The sequence below is a fragment of the Thunnus thynnus genome, chromosome 6, assembly GCF_963924715.1.
Source record: "Thunnus thynnus chromosome 6, fThuThy2.1, whole genome shotgun sequence".
NCBI lineage: Eukaryota > Metazoa > Chordata > Actinopteri > Scombriformes > Scombridae > Thunnus > Thunnus thynnus.
This window is the reverse complement of record NC_089522.1, coordinates 5,108,031-5,130,276: the sequence shown is the minus strand read 5'-3', so window position 1 is coordinate 5,130,276 and position 22,246 is coordinate 5,108,031. Positions and strand designations below refer to the sequence as shown.

General features: G+C 40.2%; 1 protein-coding gene across 3 annotated transcripts in view; it reads right to left on the bottom strand.

Annotated features, from left to right (window-relative positions):
• The window catches only part of lamb2l (laminin, beta 2-like), a 77,148-nt gene that overhangs the window by 8,000 nt on the left and 46,902 nt on the right, over window positions 1-22,246 (bottom strand). For all 3 annotated transcript variants that reach the window (XM_067591383.1, XM_067591384.1, XM_067591385.1), the window contains exons 15-33: window positions 21,504-21,644; window positions 18,302-18,463; window positions 18,017-18,138; window positions 14,786-14,906; window positions 13,885-14,077; window positions 13,588-13,731; window positions 12,302-12,533; window positions 12,053-12,216; window positions 11,636-11,860; window positions 10,879-11,093; window positions 10,634-10,730; window positions 7,751-8,123; window positions 7,475-7,659; window positions 6,960-7,207; window positions 6,163-6,378; window positions 5,896-6,040; window positions 5,552-5,759; window positions 3,027-3,168; window positions 2,748-2,924 (exon numbers count right to left, since the gene is read on the bottom strand). In XM_067591383.1, the coding sequence (XP_067447484.1) occupies window positions 2,748-2,924; window positions 3,027-3,168; window positions 5,552-5,759; window positions 5,896-6,040; window positions 6,163-6,378; window positions 6,960-7,207; window positions 7,475-7,659; window positions 7,751-8,123; window positions 10,634-10,730; window positions 10,879-11,093; window positions 11,636-11,860; window positions 12,053-12,216; window positions 12,302-12,533; window positions 13,588-13,731; window positions 13,885-14,077; window positions 14,786-14,906; window positions 18,017-18,138; window positions 18,302-18,463; window positions 21,504-21,644 (3,510 nt within the window). The remainder of the gene's footprint in view (window positions 1-2,747; window positions 2,925-3,026; window positions 3,169-5,551; window positions 5,760-5,895; window positions 6,041-6,162; window positions 6,379-6,959; window positions 7,208-7,474; window positions 7,660-7,750; window positions 8,124-10,633; window positions 10,731-10,878; window positions 11,094-11,635; window positions 11,861-12,052; window positions 12,217-12,301; window positions 12,534-13,587; window positions 13,732-13,884; window positions 14,078-14,785; window positions 14,907-18,016; window positions 18,139-18,301; window positions 18,464-21,503; window positions 21,645-22,246) is intronic.

The following is a 22,246-nucleotide window of genomic DNA, read 5'->3' as shown; positions in this document are numbered from 1 at the left end:
ACACTCCAGAAATGGCTTTATCATTTTAGGTGCCACTCTCTCTGCATCTCACCTTAACAAAGTTACACCACTGACATTCCTGTTCTCACCAACCCAAAGAGTAAAGAGAAACACAGGTTATGTTATTTAGGACTATGCCTTTGTTGTTGTCTATCATGCTTTTGTTTCGTAACTCTGACTGTTCTTGCTTAGCCAAGATAGATAGTGTTAACCACTGCCCAAATGTTACAAACTTGAATGAACTGACAAATGAACTCTTTCAACTGTGGACCATACAGTACATGTATGTTTGTGCTCCCAAGATCACACATCAGGTGCAATCCTAGGACCAAAGGGGGGGTGTTGGGACTACATGTGGACCACAGTTTACCACATGTTTCAAGACTCCAAGAAACCTGAGCCCTGGGGGTTCGCACCCAAAGTGTGAAGCTCCACCCGTGGATCCAGGTTATCAAAACTAGAGATTCCCCTCTTATCTTTCTCTTTTCTCCACCAGCTGCAGCAGGAGCAGCTCCTTGCTCTCTTTCTCCTTCAGCTGCAGGAGCAGCTGCTTGGTCTTTCACACCTCCAGCAGCTACTGGAGCATCTCTCTGTTCTCTTGTGTGGCCTGCTCACAGCAGACACACACAGTCTTCTTTACGGCAGAAGACGCAAGAGCCTGCCTAAGACTCAGAAACTAAGTTTCCTTGTGCCAGCAGCTAACACACAAGTCTGCTGGCCAGTTTAACAAGTACAGGAGCCGTGAAACTGAGTTAGCTTGCTGCTAACTCTACACAAAGGAGTGACCTGAGCCCTCTGCACGACTGGAGTGCTGTCTCCCCAGCAACACCTGCATCTTTCAGCTTCAGAGCCAAAGCCTTCTAAGCCTGACTCACCCATGGATTCACCAGATACAAAGCAGAATGCCACAAAGCATCTCTTCCTTCATGGACTGGTAACAACTGGGCATAGCCTAGCAACACAGTGAAGCATAGGTCAGCTAAGCAAGAATGTTTAACTCAAACAATGTGCTGTACGTGTATTGATTTGGTTAAGGTTATACATTGAACTGTTGATGTGATGTCCTTGTTGCCTATAGTCAGGTTACTGCATAGCCACACCGCTAGGTTAATGTTAGCAGGCTTAACACATGTTACATCCAGTAACTAGGCCTTGCACGCAACTAACCTCGTTTTAACCTGGCACTTTAAGCATACACCAATTGGCCTTGAATAGAGAACCACACAGTTAAGAGGTTAAAACCTAGTTTGGCAAACTTTGGTTCAGGCAGCACATGTGGTTCAAGACACCACATGGTCTGGCCTTTTGTCTCTGTAGTTCCCTTTATCAGCCAAATTGTCGGCATGCCATGTGCTCAGTCACCAGGTGACTGCAGCCATCTTGCTATTGTCTTCCCTACACACACACACACACACACACTCACACTTGTATGTAGGTACACTTAGCTAGATTAGTATTGTGTGTTTCGCTTTTACCCTTTGTTAAATAAATGCTTTTGGATATACCTGTTGTCTGTTTTAATGTTGTACATGAGTTTTGCCAACCCCTGCTCTGTAAAGAACTCCAAATCCTTTAACCATAACTGACTGCTGATATGGTGATTTTGTTTATAGTTATTAAATTAATTATTAATCAAAGTCCCAAATTCATAGATTAGTACACTTTGAGACCGAATTGACTATCTTTTTCCCTGAGTCCAGGGTGGTACCCCGTTATTATTAATTCTTATCAATAATTTTATTGATTTTAATAATTAACGATTATCTTTGATAAAACTTGTAGCCACGGCCCAACAGGGTGTAAGTTCAATTCCACCCATTGCTGACTTTAATCTTGGTAGATTTTTCAATAGTGGTCAGCTTCTGGTAATGCAATCTAGATCAGCTTTCAGCAATCACACGCAATTTCAACAGAAACTGCATTTTCTACTTATTATTCCACATTCCGTATGTTTTTTGGCCCTTTTCAACTGCTGCATATTTTGTGCTATAAAAACTAGGGATGGATGATATTATCGGCACATCATCGGTATCAGCCGATAAAAGCTCTAAAATGAAATATTGGCATCGGCCATATCTGCCGATTATGAGAGGCCGATTTTTTGCAATCTCCTCAGCCGCCTGACTGTGCTTCCCTCCATGGACTGTTTCACTCTGACAGTCCCGGTGCTTCCTCTGCAGGCTCCACTTCACTCAAGCTGCCCGTCAGACCTGCTGCTTCTTCCAACTTTAACTTGAATAACAAACTGGGGCTCAGTGCTCTGGTTGGATCCACATGCAGAATCGGTGCTAACATTAGCTGGGAGGCTAGCAGAGGTGAGCTGGCTGTGCTTCCCTCCGGTCATGCTGCGGCTAATGCTCCACTAGCCTCTCAGCTAACGTTAGCCCTCCATATGGATCCAACCAGAGCACCGAGCCCTGGTTTGTTATTCAGGTTAAAGTGGGAAGAAGCAGCGGGTCTGACAGGCAGCTTGAGTGAAGTGGAGCCTGTGGAGGAAACACCGGGATCGTCAAGAAGAAACAGTCTGTTGAGGAGCTGCTAAGTTAGGCTGCACAGATAGGAAACACCTCGGCTGACAGGATGTGTCACTCTGTTTGGAAAAATACAAATCTTTTTGGTTTACACCAGTGGTTGGCAACCAGTGCATTAGGTGCATTACCGCCACCTTCTGCTCCGGAGTGTGGAACAGTGATTAAATCCTACTCATTAATCCTGTCTGTAACACATCATGCCAGTTGCACACTCACATGCTCCACTGAAGACGCTAGGTTTGTGGCGTTGTTAGCCAGTGCTTTGGCGTCCTTCGCCATCTCCCTGTTCTGTTCCGTCTTGTTCTTCAGAGCTTCCACGCCGGCAGAGAGGTTATTTAAACGCATCATGAACTCCATTTGCTTATCTTCCAGTTGCTTCAGCCTCTCATCCACCTAGAGGGAAATGTAATATAAACAAGTGAAGAATCAAGAGAGAGATCTGGGAGATTAGTATTTTTGCTGGAAATAAAAACCAGCACACACAGCATGCTATACCTCAGCAGTAGCATTCCTAGTGCTGTTCAGGTTGTTGAGGGCTTCCTTCAGGGCTTTTCTTGCTTTCTCTATGGCTTTCTCTGACTCATCCAACGCCTGCTTGGTATTATTGGCTGTATCCTTCACTCCCTCTGCTCGGCTCCTGCACAATGTCACCAGAAATTAGACATATATGTTATTGCTATAGTCCTCAGTAATGAGTTTATGCATATCATAATAGGCATGGTAATTAGATTTAACTTAAAAAGTACCCAATGTATCATTTTAACATTAACACATAGTGCCGCAACTGCTACTAAAATCACTGTAAGAAAACACAATAAGTGAAGCAAAAGTACCGACAAGAGGGGCTTCAACAAAATCCTTCAATTCAAGACTATGGCACAAAAGGGAAAAACAGAAGAAGGTGGTACGGCAATCTTGGTATGTCAGGACAACCTGAAGGGGTTGATGATATCAACAACAATAAACATCAGGAAGATATTCTACTATACAAATCAAACCGTACCTAAAATCCTTACAGTATTAATACATTACTGAGTAATGTTTTACAGTGTTATAGTGCTGTTAGAAATATTACACAATAACTGAAAATATGTTAAACCTGCATAAACAGATTTTTGGCCACTTTGGTGCAGCAGAAAGAGACTATAAAGACAACAATCAAAAATGATCACTTTTTAAGTTGATGTAGCTAAAGTGATAGCAAACAGTTTGATATTTACACATCGAGACACAAAGCAACATTTGCATTCATTTAGAGTCATCTTTCTGGCCACCCAAAAAATGTAAATCTAGCAACATTTACTCTCCTTTTATCTTTGTTTGTCTCTACCAGCTCCTCAGGCTGCTCAGTGCTCCACTATGATGTTCCCCAAATAATGGAGAGTCAGCGATTACGGCTGCAGGTCAATGATGCTTTCATGCTGTTTTTGTTTGTTGTATTATTATACAACAGCCTTTTGAATCACAGCAGTATAGAATATGTCCTGGAGAGAATTGAATCTGTTGCAATTATGCTAGTTTAAATGTTTGAGACGATTAAGATGAAAATGAACCCTGTGTTTACATTCAGATTGCTGTGCAGGAGACATATGCTCAGGAAAAATATGATTGTCTTCTTTCACTGGAGGTTGATGGAGCTGAAAAGTTAACCAAAACATTATTGGAAATATCATTATGTTTACCAGTGATGGGGGTTCATGATATAGCAGCTTCTAAGGTTAATACACAAACAACCCACACACCTTATTTCTAATTAGTTCCAGTCACAGTTTGTTAACAGTGGCTTTGCCAATAATATTGCTGTCTGTCAACAAGCCTTGCTGCTGCTAGATAGTGAGAGAAGTGAAAGGTCCATTGACACATTTCACTCCTCATAAGTACACATACGCAGTTCTACCAAGGTGGCAAACACAGGCAACTTTTGTCAATTAGCTGGAGTGAGAATTTAATTTTGGGGTGGGGTTAAGGGACATCATAATGTGGGATGCTGACATCAGTGGAAGTCACCTATAAAATGCTGTGGCTATGCTGTAAGTTTTGCTTTTATTTGTCCAGGTTGTGCATCTCAGATTTCTGCCTCCACCTCAATATAATGGAGGTGAATGGACTTTTCACAGAACTCATGGTGAACAAGAACAAGAGGACTATTACTTCAGTAGAAAATAGTCCCTATGAAAACAGAAGAGTGTGTTTTGGTGATTATAAATTCACCTACACTGTATGGGGCACTGTTTCTGAAAAGTGATGTTGATGCATGATCTGCATGGATAGATACCACTGCAATTCTGCAATTTTTCTTAGTAATTTCAGTGGATTGACTCTTTAAATAAGCTGGGAGGAGAAAGGCTGAGGTGTATTTGAGGGGAAAAAAGCACAGTGAAGGCCCAAAACACCATAATATCAATATATATGATTCTATTTATGCTGTCAATATTTTCAATTTGAATTTGTGTTCCTTGTAAATGATCAGCCTGTTTTCGCAATGGAACAACTACAGTAACATGTTGACGATCTACTATAGAGGAAATGGAACTTTTGCTGAAAATAAGTTTACAAATGTTTCAGTAGATTCATTTGGAATTTGTTTGTAACTCCATAGAGTCAGTTACTGTTAAATCATGACTGATCCTGACACTGTATTATAGGTAAAACTCATTGTTATATTTTCCATTGTCTTATTGTGGTAATGACTATACTGGCAACTAGAAATGATGTAGCGACTTTATAGTGTGACTGTTATGCCTCAAAAAAAAGAGGGGGGGGGGGGGGCTCATTAGTCTAACTAGACTGCTACTTATTTGGAATAAAATTTGCATTTCAATTCATGGTTTTGTTATTTTGGAGAAGTCTGTGTGTGTGTGTGTGTGTGTGTGTGTGTGTGTGTGTGTGTGTGTGTATGTGTACCAACTAAAGCCACTTATGTTTTCTACACTATCTATAATGCTTATGGACTGTAAAGTTTATGTGGATGGTTTATGGGAAATGTCATTTTTATTTTCAGAGCCAGTAGCATTACTCACTTGGCATCTTTAGCTTTTTCAAGCAGCTCCTTGGCTTTGCTGATGTGCTGCGAGGTTTGGTTGATGATCCCCTCGATGTTGGTGAGGTTGGAAAGGCTATCTTTTATCTGCATGATCATTTTGTCCAGCGTGGTCCTGTTGACCGGCAGTGTGATCGACAAGACTTGCAGAGCCACCTTCTCTATGCTCTCTGGATCTGCTCCCTCCTCTGGACAGCACAAGCAGAGAGAATAAATCAAAAATGCAGCAACAATTAAAGCCCAGAACATTATTTCTGCTCCTGACTTGTAGGCTGACATGATCTTCAATAAGAATTCACTTCAGTTAAAACATCATCAACATACCAGTGAGGAAGTCTCTTATCTTCTTAATGAACTCTTTGAGCATCTTGTTGGAGTTTTCAAAGTGGTCTTTCTTCTTCTGGGCTTTCTTCAGCATGTTCATAGCCTGATTCTTCACATCCTGTGTCAGAGTGGCTATATCCTGGAGCTGGACACAGGAAACCAAGATGTCAACAGAGCAACATTATAGTCTCCAATCATGGCACATAAGAGGATACAACATCACTTGTATGTTATATTGAAATAACAGTGTCTGAAAACTTCCAGCACCTTTCTCGCCACACCCTGCATCTCCTCATTGGCAGCGTTCAGACTGTCAGTGACATTGCTGGCGTGATTCAGTGCTGCCAAAGAAGTGCTCACTGTCCCGTTACATCCTTCTCCTCCACACACACGGTTGCCCTCAATGTCACGGCAACCAGCACCACCACATCGGCTGTCTGAGCAACTGCCATTGGCAGTGGCATTGCTATGACCACCACATACCTGGAAGGAGCAACAACATAAATCATTCATATTGGAATGACTGGATCAATGTAATGAGAAAATACATAAAATACATGTGTAAATAATTTCAAGAAGAAATTTTCAAGAAAACTCGTTGTTTATAACTCAGTATTCTGTCTGAAGATGATGGATTACCAGAGCATATCAATCCACTGCCAATTCATTGCCTCCTTTTTTTTTTTTTAGAAAAAGTGGCACTTCATGTTTTATTCTTGAAATGGATTACGATGCAACCTCTGTTGTGTCACATCAATGACAAGAGGTGACACAACAGCTACGATGTGACTGAAATATCATATAAATAGCTTCAACAAACTATGCTTTATATTTTATTAAAAAAAACAACATCTGCCTCTGGGTGCAGATTTATGTTACTGTGTGTTCACATCATGATGCACCGCAACATCCAGACAACAATATTATTTCCCATCATGTCACTGTTGTCATGCTTCCTTGTAATTGGTACTATTAGACTAGTGATGTGGCTGGCTGAAAGTGTATCTATTAATCACCACACTCCCAAATCTATACATTTTTATATACCATCTAACTCTGCCTACCTTGTTACTGAGGTGATGGACTGTCTTGCCCAGGCCATGGGCTTTCTGCTGCAGATCATCTAATGATTTGTTGTGAGCAGCCATGGCACGAAGGAACCTGTCTTTCCTGGTATCCAGCTCTTCTTTAGTGTTTGCACGGGTTTCTTTGGACTGTTCCACAGGGCTGAGAGGACCGGACACTGACGTGTTGCATTTCTCCTCAGCCTCCACTGACATCCGATAGTACTTCTTCACTTTCTTAAACTGATCTGTAAGGAAACAGGAGAAGGTTTTTGCGTTTGACAGCTTAGCAGTTTAATACCTAATATTTCAGCATTTGGAGGTGGTTTTATAACATTTTGCAGATGCTTGGCTGAGGTTTGCAGAATTAAAATTTGCTACCTTTTTTTGTATCACACATATTGTAGAATTTGAATGTTTGCTTACCCTGTGTTTACAGAAATCTACAGGGAGTTTCAAACTGTGCTGTCATATAATATTTTAGTAAGCTTCACTGATTTGACAGAATACGCTACCTGTAAATCCTGAAGTGAGGTAGTCATCCAGCTGCTGTTTTTTGTGAGCCACAGTGATGTTGATGTCTCTCAGCTCTCTCTCCATGTCACTCAATGTGCGTCTCAGTGCCCCCTCTTCTTCTGCTGTTGTATTTAGCTCTCGGGTGACGCTCATCAGACGCCCATCGGTCAGGGCAATCTCAGCCCTGAAACACACAGGCCAGGGTATTTTATACACTATATGCTAAATTTATATACTATATCAGCAGTTAGGTGCCAAATCATCCAAACACACACCTGAGGTCATCAATGCTCTGTCCAATCAGCTGGTGGATTCTGTCGCTGTCCTCCGCACTGATCAGATCCTGCACCTGCTTCAGCTTCCTCTCCAGCTCTTTGATACGTGTGTCCCCAACTCCTGGCATGACCCCACTCTCCAGGATCTTCTGCACGGTGTACTGAATGTGCTCTAGGTCCCTTTTGAGCTGGCACAGAGCATCGTCCCACAGCTGGAAGCACGGGTGACACTGGACACACTTGGGGAAGACTCCGGTGAAGCCACGAGCGCATTCGTCACAGCGCTTCCCCGCTGCTCCCTTCCTGCACTCGCACACCCCTGTTATCCGGTCGCACTGGGCGATCTCTGAGCCCAGCGGATGACAATTACACTCTGGACGGAGGGAGGGAGGAAGGGAAGAAAGAGAGGGAAAGTAATAACAGTGGGTTTGCTGGTGAAACAGGCTGTAAGAAAAGAATCTACTGGTGTCTTTAAGAAGTAATTAGAAGATTTACTGCCTCATAATGCAACAATGAATCTTGCTATTTCACAGGTCAAACTGAACCGATTATGTGAGACAAATGAGACAGGAAGCTAATTTTCTTGTCCCTTTTTAATTTAAAGGAACAGGGAGTAGATTCTGGTATGTATATCAGTATTATAAACTGATATACAGTGCTACTGTACAAGCAAGCAATTTTAAAATTGTGACTGTCTGACAGTTTTAAGTTTGTCCCTTTGGAAGCCAACTGTGGTCCAGTATGCAACGTATACAAGTGTAATGTAGAAACCTGAAGCCTATTTTCCTGCAGGCACAAGACCCGTGCTGGTCCAAATGCAGTCTTTATGCAATTGTCCACAGGCAAAATCTACTTTTTGTGCGTCTATACCTGTTTGATAATTTCTGGGCACCAAAGGAGCTCACTAGCACTGACGTGGAGGAGAGGTGGAGCTGAAGCTGTGTTTATGCAGATTAGGTGGCGCAGTGCAATTTTGGTGCTCATTTTGGCACAAAATTGCATTTGAGATAAAACCGGATCGGACCACCTCTTATTGCACATGCAGATGCAGGGCAATTTTCATGGCTGCAGTTGGCAGAGGTGCACAGACACAGACATCACCTTTCATTTATGTTAAATTTGTCCCCTTTCAGTTTGCTACACATTTTACATTACTGCAGATTAACATGGGAATCAAAACACAATTTTATTTTTAAGGAAGATTCTTACCAATAATATCATCCACATGAGCGTAATTCGGTGAACCAGAGTTAAGAAATACATTCTGCTGGATTCCATTTCCCACAACAGCTTGTAGAATGTTGGATCTTTTGCATGTTATATTAGACAGCTGTAGTCATCACACATCAGCAGGAATGACACGTGTGATTAGTCTCTGATTTGAGAGAGGGGCTGTGCATCAGTTCACACGTGGATGGCACAACAGAGGAAACTTCATTAATTATTTAAATCTTCCAACATGGCGACGGGATCGGTCAGGATCTATGGTAATTAATGTTCTGCATTTTCTAAATATCAGGCTGTAAAACTGTTACTCACAGATTCCAGGTTTAACAATAATATTATTTGAAGTAACACCTCAGGATGTGTCCTGAGCTCCATCAAGTCTGTCCTGACATTTTTATTAAATAAAAGTTCAAACTCAGGTTAGAGTGTCAAACTATTTTTTCTGTCATGTCATGAGGATCATTACAGTGAGTTTTCAGTGATGCCACTTACAGTCAAATCTCAAAATATGTGCAGTAGTCAGTTCTGAGCATGGACGTGTATCCATATAATCAGCCTCTGACAGCCTCTGACGTGTGTGCTACTTCCTAAACTGAGTAGACCTACATTAACATCCAACATGCCGTGAACAAATGAAACATTTTAAAACAGGTTAAAACACAGACATGCTTACTTTAGGCACAGCCGGCACAGCATAGATGCCTTCATTCATCATTTAAATATTTCCATGTAACAGTGATAGAACTGGCATGCTTTTCAAACACTACCCAGCAGATTTTATAAACCTGATTTTGTATCTGTTTATTTAAGGACATTGTATGTACTTAAAAGCATAAATGAGGACTTTCAAATATGCAGGGGAGGAGTATAACTGCAGAGTAAATGTATTATCCTACATTAATTGTTTGCACAAAATAAGCAGCAGTACTGGTATGCCAGCAGCTGTGGCACACATGAGAGCACATCAGCTTTATTTTCATTCTATCATTGTCAGCATATTTAGATTTTTGTATATTAATATTTGAGGTGTCCTGAATGTATATTTTGGAACTTCAGGGGCTTCACAGAGATGAACTTATTTCTCTCTCTCACTCAGCCTCTCTCTCCCATTTTACCTGTTGCTGCGTTTAAAGGGGATGAGAGGAGCTCATGTGATTGGTCATTATTGAAGCTTGCCCCAACTCAATCTGTGCGTAATGCATTCCTCCCACTAATAATGTATTCGGTCTTTCCTCCACGTTGCGCCTGGCTGAGCCCACAGTGTGCCAGTGCTGATGGTCGGGAAAATTGCAAAAGTGTGTTGGCCACACCAACACGTGCCATACGCCAGGAAGTAAGACTCTGATCTGCGCCCTTTGTGTCCACTAGTTAAACTTCTGAAATGAACAATATTTGCATATTCATGGATAATGATAGTAAGGGAGAAGGAGGAGATGCCATTTTAAGGAATTTGATGTGGTAATTATATTTGTTTTTGTGGAAAAACTATATCAGACACATTATTACACTATTGTACCAAGCAGGGTATTTTTATGCATCTTAATACATGTCTGGGGGAATCTTTGAGGTTTACTGGTATCATGAGTCTGACAATATTATAAGTAATGCCAATGAGTGCTAGCTATCTATTCCAGGATTTGTCACAAGGTGAGTTACCTTGACACTGCACCCGTGGGTCTCCCCAGTGGAACTGCTCACACTCAGTGCACTGTTTACCCCCAAAGCCTGAACGACAATGACACTGGCCTGTGAACTGTTGAAAACACAGAGACACAGAATGACAAAGATACATGGACAGACAGATGAGGATATCAAATAGATAAGAATACATGTAAACTTCATTTCTGTTCACTTTTGCATTAAATATTTTTAGGCTTTTGGAGGCCTTCATGCTTCCTCACCATGTTGCAGTGACTTCCTAGGGCGTGTTGTGGTTGGCAGCCACAGGGCTCACAGCCTCGGTCCTGACCATAGTTCCAATGGTTGGAAGCACACTCGTCACAGTTATGACCGGCCACGTTCTCCCTGCATGAGCAGGCTCCAGTCTGCCGGTCACAGTGACACTGGCCATCACTACAAGCAGACTGGATGGTGCCAGCAGCCACACAGGTACAACCTGAGAGGAGAAATACACAATATACAAAGAATCAAAGCGGAATACTACCAAATGCACAGATACATACTTTGTGGACGAGAAGCACAAGTGGAAATGTTAAGTAGTCAGAATGCTAGATCAATGGACATAATTCAGTACTTCCATTTTAAATAGGATTGGATTTCTCAAATTTTATCATTAGCTGTATTATCAAACTGTATTAAATAAATTGATTTGAAGAAATTAACTTAAAATGGTAATATAATAAAATTTGCCAGCAAACAAATGGCAGGAGGAAGCAGACTGATCGACTGTGCAGCAGAGTACATGCAGGATTTTAAATAAATTTTCAGAAACTAGAACGATTTTAGTTGAATGGCCTGCAATTGTTTTGGTTTGGAGCTGTGGCTATTTAAGGCTTTTATTGTCTTTGCAACTACCTTTAAAGCTGAAAACAAGCTGGCGGTACATCACTCATTTACATTGTAGGCTGTTTCAGTTGTTGATGCTTATATCCAAGGCAACTTAGCAGAGTTAGATGCTAAGATGACGCCATCACTTACGTCTGCAGTCGTGGGCCAAAGCATTGCCATAGTAACCAAGTTGACAGTGGGCACAGGACGGGCCATCGGTGTGGTACAGGCACTTGAGGCATTGGCCTGTCCTGGAGTCACATGACCCAGGGTCCTGGGTGTCGATGTTGCCACTGCACTCACACGGGAAGCACTGCCCACCGGGTTGCTCTGGGTTACCATAGTAACCAGGGGCGCAGAGGTCACAGCGTGGCCCTGGGAGAGAAAAGGAAGAATATGGCATTGCAATATGCTTTAAAATTGCTTCTCAGAGATGTGAGACTTAAATAGAGAGTTAAGTATTAATAATGACAAATGTAGATAAGCAGATCAGTCAGATAAGTCCAGTTAAAATCCCATGTCAGTGCAGTGCAGTGCAGTGCAGTACAGTGCAGTGTGATAACTCACCAGTGTAGCCTTGTTTGCAGTTACAGATGATCTGGTTAGAGCTGTGGTCTGCTTGGCAGGAGTGTCCATTAAAATGATCTGAGCCAGGGTTACCAGGGCAGGGGCAGGGCCGACAGTGTTCCCCTGAGCCAAGCACTGGGTTTCCAAAGAATCCATTCAGACAACTATGACAAATTAAATAAGTGATTTACCATTAGTCTGATAACCAGGGACTAAGTAGAGTAAAGTCGGACATGGAGAGATTCTTACTGTTCACAAAGGTGTCCTGCTGTGTAGTCCCTGCAGTCTCTACACTCCCCAGTTCGGGGGTCACAGCTCTCTGCATGGCCATTACACTGACAGGGGCTACAGCTGGGGAAGCCCCACTGGTCTGGTTGGCAGTCAGAGCACTGACGCCCCCTGGCCCCTGGCCTGCAATGGCACTGGCCTGTAACTGGATCACACTGGTGGCTCAATGAACCCTCCGAATGGCACTCACAGGCTGGAAGGGAGGAGGTATTTAAATGTTTATTCACTGAATTTATATCATCACTGTTTGTGCTTCTTACTGGAATCAGGAAAAAAAATGATACTCAATTATTAATCTTTTTCTCAGAAAGGTGCATGCGTTCAAGTTTTTATTTTGAATTGCACGTTAGCACACGTATCTATAGAACATACAGTGATGTGCCTTTTCCATTTGAAGCAGACATCACAGCTCTACAGCTAAGCTCAATGGTTTGTGCAAATATGTGATTACATATTACTAAAGAGTTTCATCTACGTTAAGACCAATACAAATATGATTGCATGACTTTCAAAAAATATTGTTCTTTTCAAGAAACTCAAAGTTCTGATTTTGTATTGGTATTGACTTGGCATTATCAGTTTGAATTATAAGAACAGACTGGAGGAAAGTCAAATCTTTTACTTGAACTTTGTCGAAGTTGTGACTGCTCTGTATTTTTATTGCAAACCAAACCAATTTTCCCTTATAGCACAATGGCTTGAAATTACATGGTGTAAGCAGCTGAAAATGCAATAATGTGCTACAGGGGGACACATCAGAAATGTGCTACAATATCAGGGTCAGAAAACATGAGAAATTTTCTCTTGTGTGCTCTGCCACAGAAAATATTAGAATCTACATATAATTTACATTTTGCTTATAAAAACATGTCATGATCTGGTTACTCAGTTTATTGCACCATAAGAATGTATGAGGCATTTAAAAAAAAACAAACAAACAAACAAACCAACATAACCAAACCCAGTAACCTAATTAATAGAAAAAGCATCATTTACATCTGTGAGCTTTCAGGGATACAATTACCCAGGTATATTTTACTTACTGGGCTTGAACAAGTGTACGAGTCAGCTTTCTGTGACACAACTGAATAAACTGTGATGAGATTGGACAGCTAACTTAAAAAAAAAAAAAAAAAAAGTAATTTATTTCAGGGAGAACCTGGTTCACATTTTTTCCACATCTGGCCCTGTGGCCGCATTATGCCCAGGTCTGTAAAAAAAAGTGAGTATCATGTGAACAGACTCACCAGTACAGCCACTAACTCCAAAACCATAGGTTCCAGGGGCACACTGGTCACAGCGTCGACCCATCACGTTGGGTTTACAACGGCACTGACCTCCAACCTTATCACACTCACCACTAAGGGAGCCCTGGGGGTCGCACTGGCAGGCTGGATACAACAAATACCCATTTAACACAATAAAGAACATATCAGCAAATTAGTATAATTAAAAAAGCAATGACGGACTTCAAACTGTCAGTGGGTTTAAAACCATATTGTCCAAATCTGTGCTTGTTTTGTGTGTTTCTGTTATTTACTCACCCAGAGCACCGTCGTGAATGATGGCTGAAATGCTACAGATGAGTTTGGAGCACATCTCAGCCAGGGCGGGCATCGGCGTGATCATAAAGGAATCCAGACACATGTAGCGAATCATCTCATTGCGACGATGCTCTGCCTCTGGCTCATAACCTTGGAAACCCGGGAGCTCAGTGTATTTGGGGATCAGAACAAGCTATTGTGGTAAACAAACAAACAAAGGTTAAAAAAAGAAAGTATTATAGTTATAGCTGTGAATGTAAATAGGCAGGTATTATGAGCCATGGAGGTGTTATTAATCATAAGAGCCATAATAAAGCTAACTTTCCTTATGCGGAGAAACATAAAAATGCTAAAGTTCTTTTCAACATAGCTCTCGCAGAAAGAGAACAACTTGGAAAGCCAGAGCTTTGTCAAAGTTTATTCTAGAAATGTGCATGAGATTGACAGAAAAAAAAAGAAAAAAAGAGCAACTACAAAGAGGGAGCCTGAAATACTGCCCTGCCAAAATCTGATGTTGTTTAAAACATTTTTCTAAAGGCACAGCTGTTTGAGTTAGATTGTGTCTTTTAAAAGATCATTCTTTCTTCACTGGGAATTCTTTGTCTTTATTTATTTCATGATTTAAATGACTTAAAAGTGCTTTGAAGGGACATTCATTCACTCATTTAAAAGCCAATCCCAAGCCTGGGTTAACTCAACATTTGCAGTTGGATTTCCCTACCACTAGGGGGAAACGTCATGGTGTGAAACCCCAAGGAACATGCAGATGTAGTCACTGTTCCTGAAATCAGTTTAACCTTCATCATCATTTAATGCTAAATTTTCTAGAATACTGCTACCTTTCAAACAGACTTAGATGTGGATAATGAGGGTGGTGGGTTGACAGATTGTCTTAGCTCACCGAGTCGATGAGAATGAAGGCAGTGAGATGTCTGTGTGAGACTCCGTGGCGCTGGAACCTGATTGCAACCATGTAACGATTACTTGGCTCAAAACAGAACGGCCTGGGCATCTGGATGTATCTGGAAGAATATAACACATGCAAAAAAAACTTAAACGGATAGGCGAACAGTATATTCTACATGCCATGGAGACTTTATTCCTCTCAATTTACTCTGTCTTTCTCTTTCCCTTTCCTTCTATCTCCCTATTTCCTTCAACTAATGGGCTCAACACCTGATAGGCGGTGACAAATCACCTATATTAATTCCTATTATCAAGTGGCGAGATTGATGAGCTCTACAAAGTGACAAATACTAGATCTTGTGCATTTGTGCACATTCACATGGCCTGCAATGAGGTCCAGCAAAGTTCACTACTTTTGCCTGATGTTGGCCAGACAGCAGTGGCTATACTAACATACTGCTGAGTTACTGGTAATATTTTTCTACCATTAAAAACTGAATTAATGTGTTAAAAGTTTTTGTCATATCATGTCATATTTTCTTTAATCCCATACAGAGTCAAAAGATTTAGTATCAATGTTGAACATTTTACAAGACAGTCAACAATACAGCAATATGGTAGAAAAGAAGAAATGGAAAAAGTTCCACTCAAAAAGGTCAACAAACACAAAAGGAAGTGGAAGAAATTCCATAAACATAAGAAATGAAATCACAAAAGGAAATTGAAATGGTTCCTGAAAAACACAAGAGATAACTGGAAAAGTTCCACAAATGCAAGAAGAGGTGAAAAAAGTTCCACAAACACAAGAGGAAATGGACAGATTCTGAGTCTAACATAGAACATTTTTGCTAAGTACTTATTACAACAGCCCATAAAGTTAAAGATAATCTGTAATATTTCTGTTTTAGTTAATGTTTGTTTGATTGTTATTTATATATTTACTTGTTTGTTTGGGCATTACTTAAAAAAATACATAAACACAATATGAATCCCTATTCCAATTTATCTTTTTTGATTTTGCAAAAGTTAACACTGAACAGAAATTTTACATGTACTTTTAATACAATTCTCTTAATAATAAATAATATAATACTAGTGTTAATTCTTGTGTTTAATGACTGTTTACATAAATTTTCTATTTAGTATGTCTTGCTTTTGATGTTTTGGTACCAGGTTATTTCCTTTTTCCATGTTCTGACTTGCTGTTTGTTTCTAGAGCAACCACCGTACACCAGAGACAACTAGATCCACTGTCTACCTGCGTTTGGCTCCCACCCCTCTGTCTGTGTTTTGAGCTCACTTTGCTAATTGGTTTTGGCTGACGGACCAACCACAGAGAACGGAAGGAGAGCTACGGTCCGCTGAGACAGCTAGATCCGGGCAGGGTCTGTCCTCTTAGTTCCAGATGAATTGAGACTCTGAAAGGATTTTCAGCAGGGTGAAACTAAACAGTCTTAATGTAAGGATTTTTTATCCTATATCCTGCCTTGATTTTTCTACAGGGATGATTAACATTTTATCTCAATTGATCTGCAGTAATCTGTCTAATGTGTTGATGCTGCAACACAATAAGCGTTCAACAAAACACCAGTTATTGAGAGGATGCCCACCTGATGACCCTGTAGACCTGCCTGCACTCTTACACTCACACACAAATTCATATTGAAACCATGTTCCTTTATTTGCTAAGACAGGTCAAGGGACGGAATTCAAGAAAAAAAATCTCATACCAGAAAGGTTTTTAACTACTGGCTACTGGTAGAACTAGCTGTACAGGTAATACAGTGGTGGTGGTTGGACTACTGAATGGTATTGCTTGTCATTAGGACCAGTAGATTTATGATGGCAGAGCCAGATTCCCACTACTGTGCATGGTGATAGGTCAAATCATAATTTAACATGAATACTATGAGGTAAATAACATACTGTAATTGTAATACTGTTTAACTGAAGGATTTTAATGGTCTTTCTGTTCAATCAAAAAAAAAAAAAGTATTAACAAGCCTTTACACTAAAAGGGGGCAACACGAAGACAGGCAAAAGTAAATGAAAATCAGAGATTAAATTTAAATTTAATCTCTTTTAATTTAAATTTAATTAAAATATATGGTGCAAGAAATATGATTATAGATAATATGATTAAATATGAATATAATTTTTTTTTACTCTTTATTTAGATAATTTCCGGCTGATTAACATCTCACTATCAAATTAAAATTATAATGTGTGAAGTCTACTACATTTCAGGTGATACATTTGCGATAACAAATATTATTTTCTTCAGATAACTTTCAACACTGGACTGTGTGATAACAAGTCTCCTTACCGATTGTGGTTTGAGCTCAGACAATAAAACATGCAAAAGCAACTAAAAATATCTGAACTGAAAAAATATTCACCGTTAGTGATGTCATTTGGCATAAAAAGGGTGGGGGGAAACTAAAATAAGGCAAGGAAATCATCCTGGGGGGAAGGCGGGGGCAATAAATGTCTGTACAAAGTTGTATTGTGGTATATTTCCCTAAATGTGCATAATGGGAAATGTAGGATCCAGTGTTTTGGAGTTTGGCCCATACTAGGGACTAAAATTCAGGATACTGGCCTCTGCTGTATCCATTTTAACCATTCTTTCTTGAATCTCTCTTTTGCAAGTCCCCCGACTTGATGGTGGAAGTGCAATACTAAATTGCTAGAGTAACACTTTTAAGATGTTTAAAAAACTAATGCAAGAACAATCTCAATGAATGTGGACCACATGTATGTTGTTGGTTATGCGTACAAATTCCTTGCCAGACTGTACCATTCTCTGCTTGTTTCCAACAGCTCTGATTTTATCCCACTCTGAACTTCAGTAAACAAAGCTGCCTCCTTCCTTTCAAATCACTGTACCTGATTCTTACAAGGCTTTCAGGTATGTTTGCCCTCTTATCAGTGAATCAATAGTTAATAATATCTCAGGGTACAGTGAAATAAGAAAACAAATACAGGCCTGACTCACACAGTGCATACAAGCCTAGGCAAGTTTAAGTGACTACAATGCAATGATGCAATTCTTCCTGAGCTATAAAACAACACAAAACCGTATCAAGACTTGCATACTTGAACAAATCCTTTAGTGACTTAACAAACATAGTGGCTACAGTGGCCTCTCTCTCAGACCTACAAAGACACACACACGCATGCACACACACACATACATGCAATGCATATATCTAAGTTTTGGTACCTGTTGCGGTGCGGCAAGGTTACTGTGTAGAGCTGTTCAGTTGGTAGAAGGTTTCCACACCGGAGACTGGAAGGCAGCAGTACAGAAGTAATACTAACTATGGCTTCCCAGTCCTCTGTGGACTACACACACAGACACACAGACACACACACACACACACACACACACACACACACACACACACACACACACACACACACACACACACATGGCTTAGTTCAAAAGACTTTCATTAATCAGGAAAAGAGATCAATTATGTAGGTTGTGGTCCACACACTCACACACCTCAGGTTCGTAGCGGATCATGATGTCATACTCCATGGCGTAGGGGATGTTTTCAAAAGTGAACACCAGGCCAGCACCATCTTTGACACGGGCAAAACCAGGACCTGTCCATGTCACCATGTGGCTGGGAGTGTGCTCTCTATGAACGGTTTTCACATCCGGCTGAAAGAGATAAACAGATTTAGAAAAAAAAAAATTCTACTTGTACTTGATATCATACTTATATGTTCTCTCTTTCAATTTACTGACCTGACTGTCTATTTTCTCAAGGATGACAGCTGTGCACTCTTTATTCAACTCAACTCAACTCAACTCAACTCAACTTTATATATATAGCACTTTCATGCAAACATGCAGCCCAAAGTGTTTCACATAGCAGGATTAAAACAACACAGACAACACAGACAAACAACAAATAAATAAAAGAAAAATTTCCTTGCAAGGCTTAAAATTACAACAAAATAAAACAATGAAGTGTGTAAAATAGAATGAAATAGAATAAAAGTCAATAAAATGAACACCAGGAATAAAATGATTAAAACTTCAAAAACTAAAACTGAAACTATAACATTACTCCAAGTTAAAATTCAAAGCCAGATGAAAAAGATAGGCTTTTAACTTCCTTTTAAAAATACAGAGGGAGCTTGCCATTCTAATAACCAGATGCAGTGTGTTCCATAAAAACAGAAGGCAGCCTCACTGGTACTTTTATGGGACACATAAGGAACATTTAAAAGAGAAGTGGTGGAGGACCTTAGTGATCTGGCTGGAAAATACAATGTAAGAAGATCTCTGATGTAGGGAGGAGAAGGTCATTTAAAGCTTTATAAACAAGTATAATAAATTCTAAAAGATACCGGTAGCCAGTGCAGTGTCTTAAGCAGTGGGGTGATGTGATCTGTTTCTTTGTTTTAGAAAAGACTCTGGCCGCAGCATTCTGAACTAGCTGTAGTTTTCTTATAAACTATTTAGGTAATACAGTAAACGGCTGTTAATAAAAACATGAATGAGCATTTCAGCATCTCTCTGAGTTAAAAAAGGTCTGACATTGGCAATATTTCTGAGATGAAAAAATTATGTTTTAATGACCTTGTTAAAATGAGAATTAAGATTTAAATGAGAGTCTAAAGTCACTGCTAAGTTTGTAATTTGTGTTTTAATCTGTTTGCTAAAACCGCAAAGCATTGATTGCGGTTTTCTCTTGCTGCTTTGGGTCCTATTTAAAGAATTTCAGTTTTCTCTTCATTTAACTTTAAAAAGGTTTTACCCATCCATGCATAAATGTCAGTGAGACAATCAATGAGAGCATGCAGTGTATTGGGGTCATTTGGTGATACAGAAATGTACAATTGTGTGTCATCTGCATAAAAATGGTAACTGATGTGGTGATGGTTCATAATGTTTTCAAGTGGGAGCATATATAATGAAAACAAAATTGGACTGAAAACTTCTATGAGGAATACCTTTATTCTAGGTTAGCAGAATGGAAAACAGCTTTTATGAAGACTAGAGCCGCTCAGTTAATCATATCATCATTGTGATCACCAGTTTGGATTCTAAAATGACAGTGATTAAACTATATAGGGTGACAGCATCTAATTCTTTCGTTTAAAAACTTAACACCTAAAGAGTTAATTTATACTGTAGGATTATTTAAGTAAGTTTAGTGTGAAAATAAAAGTTACATTTTTGTAACAAATGATGAATAATTAATTGTTAAAATGACCACCATCTCTGCTGAGCCAGCTTTCCTTCCCTAGGTACATTTGGTGTGATGATGAAGTTTCACTGCTCCAACACAGACATAGTGATTACATTTCAGCTACTCCAAGATCTCCTTCATGACCTCAAGCTCCCTGAGTACTTGAGCAATAATTAATCATCGTTTCATAGTCACAACACACACACACACACACACACACACACACACACACACACACACACACACACACACACACACACACACACACACAAAAGCACTCTTTTTTTCTTTCTCTCTAGCTCGTTTGGACACTGGGCGACTTTGGGTCTTTGATATCCTGATCCTGATTTGATATCAGATATCCTAATAACTTGAGTGAATTACAGATCATTATTAAAGAGTAATGAACTATTAATTGCCTTAAAATTAGTCCAAATTAGAAACACTACATAGCGATGACCTTTCAGCCTGAAGTTCATAACTAAGACAAACTGTACATGCATTTGTAATGAAATTAAAGGCTGTTTCAGGGTTATCAACAGTTTCCTCATCACTGGTGTTAATCAAAACTATTTCCAAAGTCAGGGAATTACAATTATAAATAACGCTACTTTTCCTTTTAAAGATCTGGCAGATAAATGGTTTAGAATTTTGAACCCTTGTTATGATGTCATAACAACATGATTACAGTCATGGCCTTCATTAGGGTTCAAGTTTCTATTTCAGAGGTCTCCAAATATCCCTGCAGTCCTACAGTATATATTAGCAGCTCTTTTTTCAGCTCGACCAGTTTGAACGGACATAACTAATTTGACAGCCAAGTATTTAATTTGTCTAAGTATCCTCAAAATGCAAGGTGGTGCACACAGCACATGACCAAAAAACTTTAAAAATCCTATACTGGCCCTTCATGCAGCCCCTCTGTTCAGTCTCTGTCTGAAACAGAGCTTCCCGATGAGCCCACTCTGATTGACCAGCTCTCAGACTTTCAGCGTATTGGGAGACTATGTAAACAAACAAAAGAAACAGGATTTCACTTCTTTTCCTCGTTCTTTACTTGAAATTGAAACTTCGCACCTACCTCAGCAACAAAGGAAGAAGGAAGAAGCAGAGGTAACTTTGACTTTAAAGACGCATTTCTACGTATGTTCACCTGAAGTTTTGGACCTTTGACCATGTGAACCATATACATCCAACATCATAGCAATATAAAAATAACAGAAAATCACAAAGAGCATATGTCCCATTTAAGGGATAAAGAAAAAATGCTTATGGAAGTGTTTCTTTTTGCTCAGGCCACTAAAATACACCTCATAAGGCCTCTAAATGTGCATAAAAAGGAACAAATCTGAAGAGGAAAAATCTCTGCTCACAACCCATAACCACACTCAGGTCAACAAGTAGACACTGCATTATTTTAGGGGTCACAGTGCAAAAGGGTTGGGAACAACTTAACTACATTCATTTTTGTCCACCTGGTACCTGCGACTCTCAACCTACTGTTTGTTGAAGCTGGCGGATACGTCTCAGTGCTGCCCGATGTTGCTGTGAGTTGGTGATGCGACGGTGACGTCGGTGCCTCCTCAGCTGGTTGCTAAGGTGCTGAACACAGTCAGTCTCTGCCTGAGGCCGAACTTTGCCCTGAGAGAGAAGAGGAGAGGAGAGGAGAGGAGAAGAGAAGAGAGGAGATGGTTGACGTTTGTGTCAATCATACGTTGCACTTTTTACAGAAATACTTATTACAGAAACACTTCTTACAACCTACAGGGGTTCATCCTGCACAGCTTCGCCATTCCTAAAAATGACAGCACAAAGCACAGAGACCCATGCTGTGCTGTAGTTGCCAGAGTGTGACAGAGAGAAACAAAGACTATGAGGCTGAGAGTGTTTTTCTCTGCCTGTGTTGTATGTGTGTATGTGTGTGCCACGCAGCAATAATTGGTTGTGACAGGTTGGTATCTGCGCTACTGTCTGGTGTTTTTATGGGTCACTTCAGCTACGGAGTTTTAATTCTGCACAGGAATGCAGGACTTTGACTGTATCCTCCATATTATGTACCTCTTTTCTGTCCTTCTCCATCTACATCTGCCATCACTTAAACAAATCATGTTCAGTCAGAGGCTTCACCCCTGAAGACAACAGCCTCATAAGTCAACGACACATCTCCTCATGTTTAGTGTCTTGCACTGTTGCCTTCCTCGTCATAACATACTGAAGTCAATACTTGCCTTTTCCCTCACATT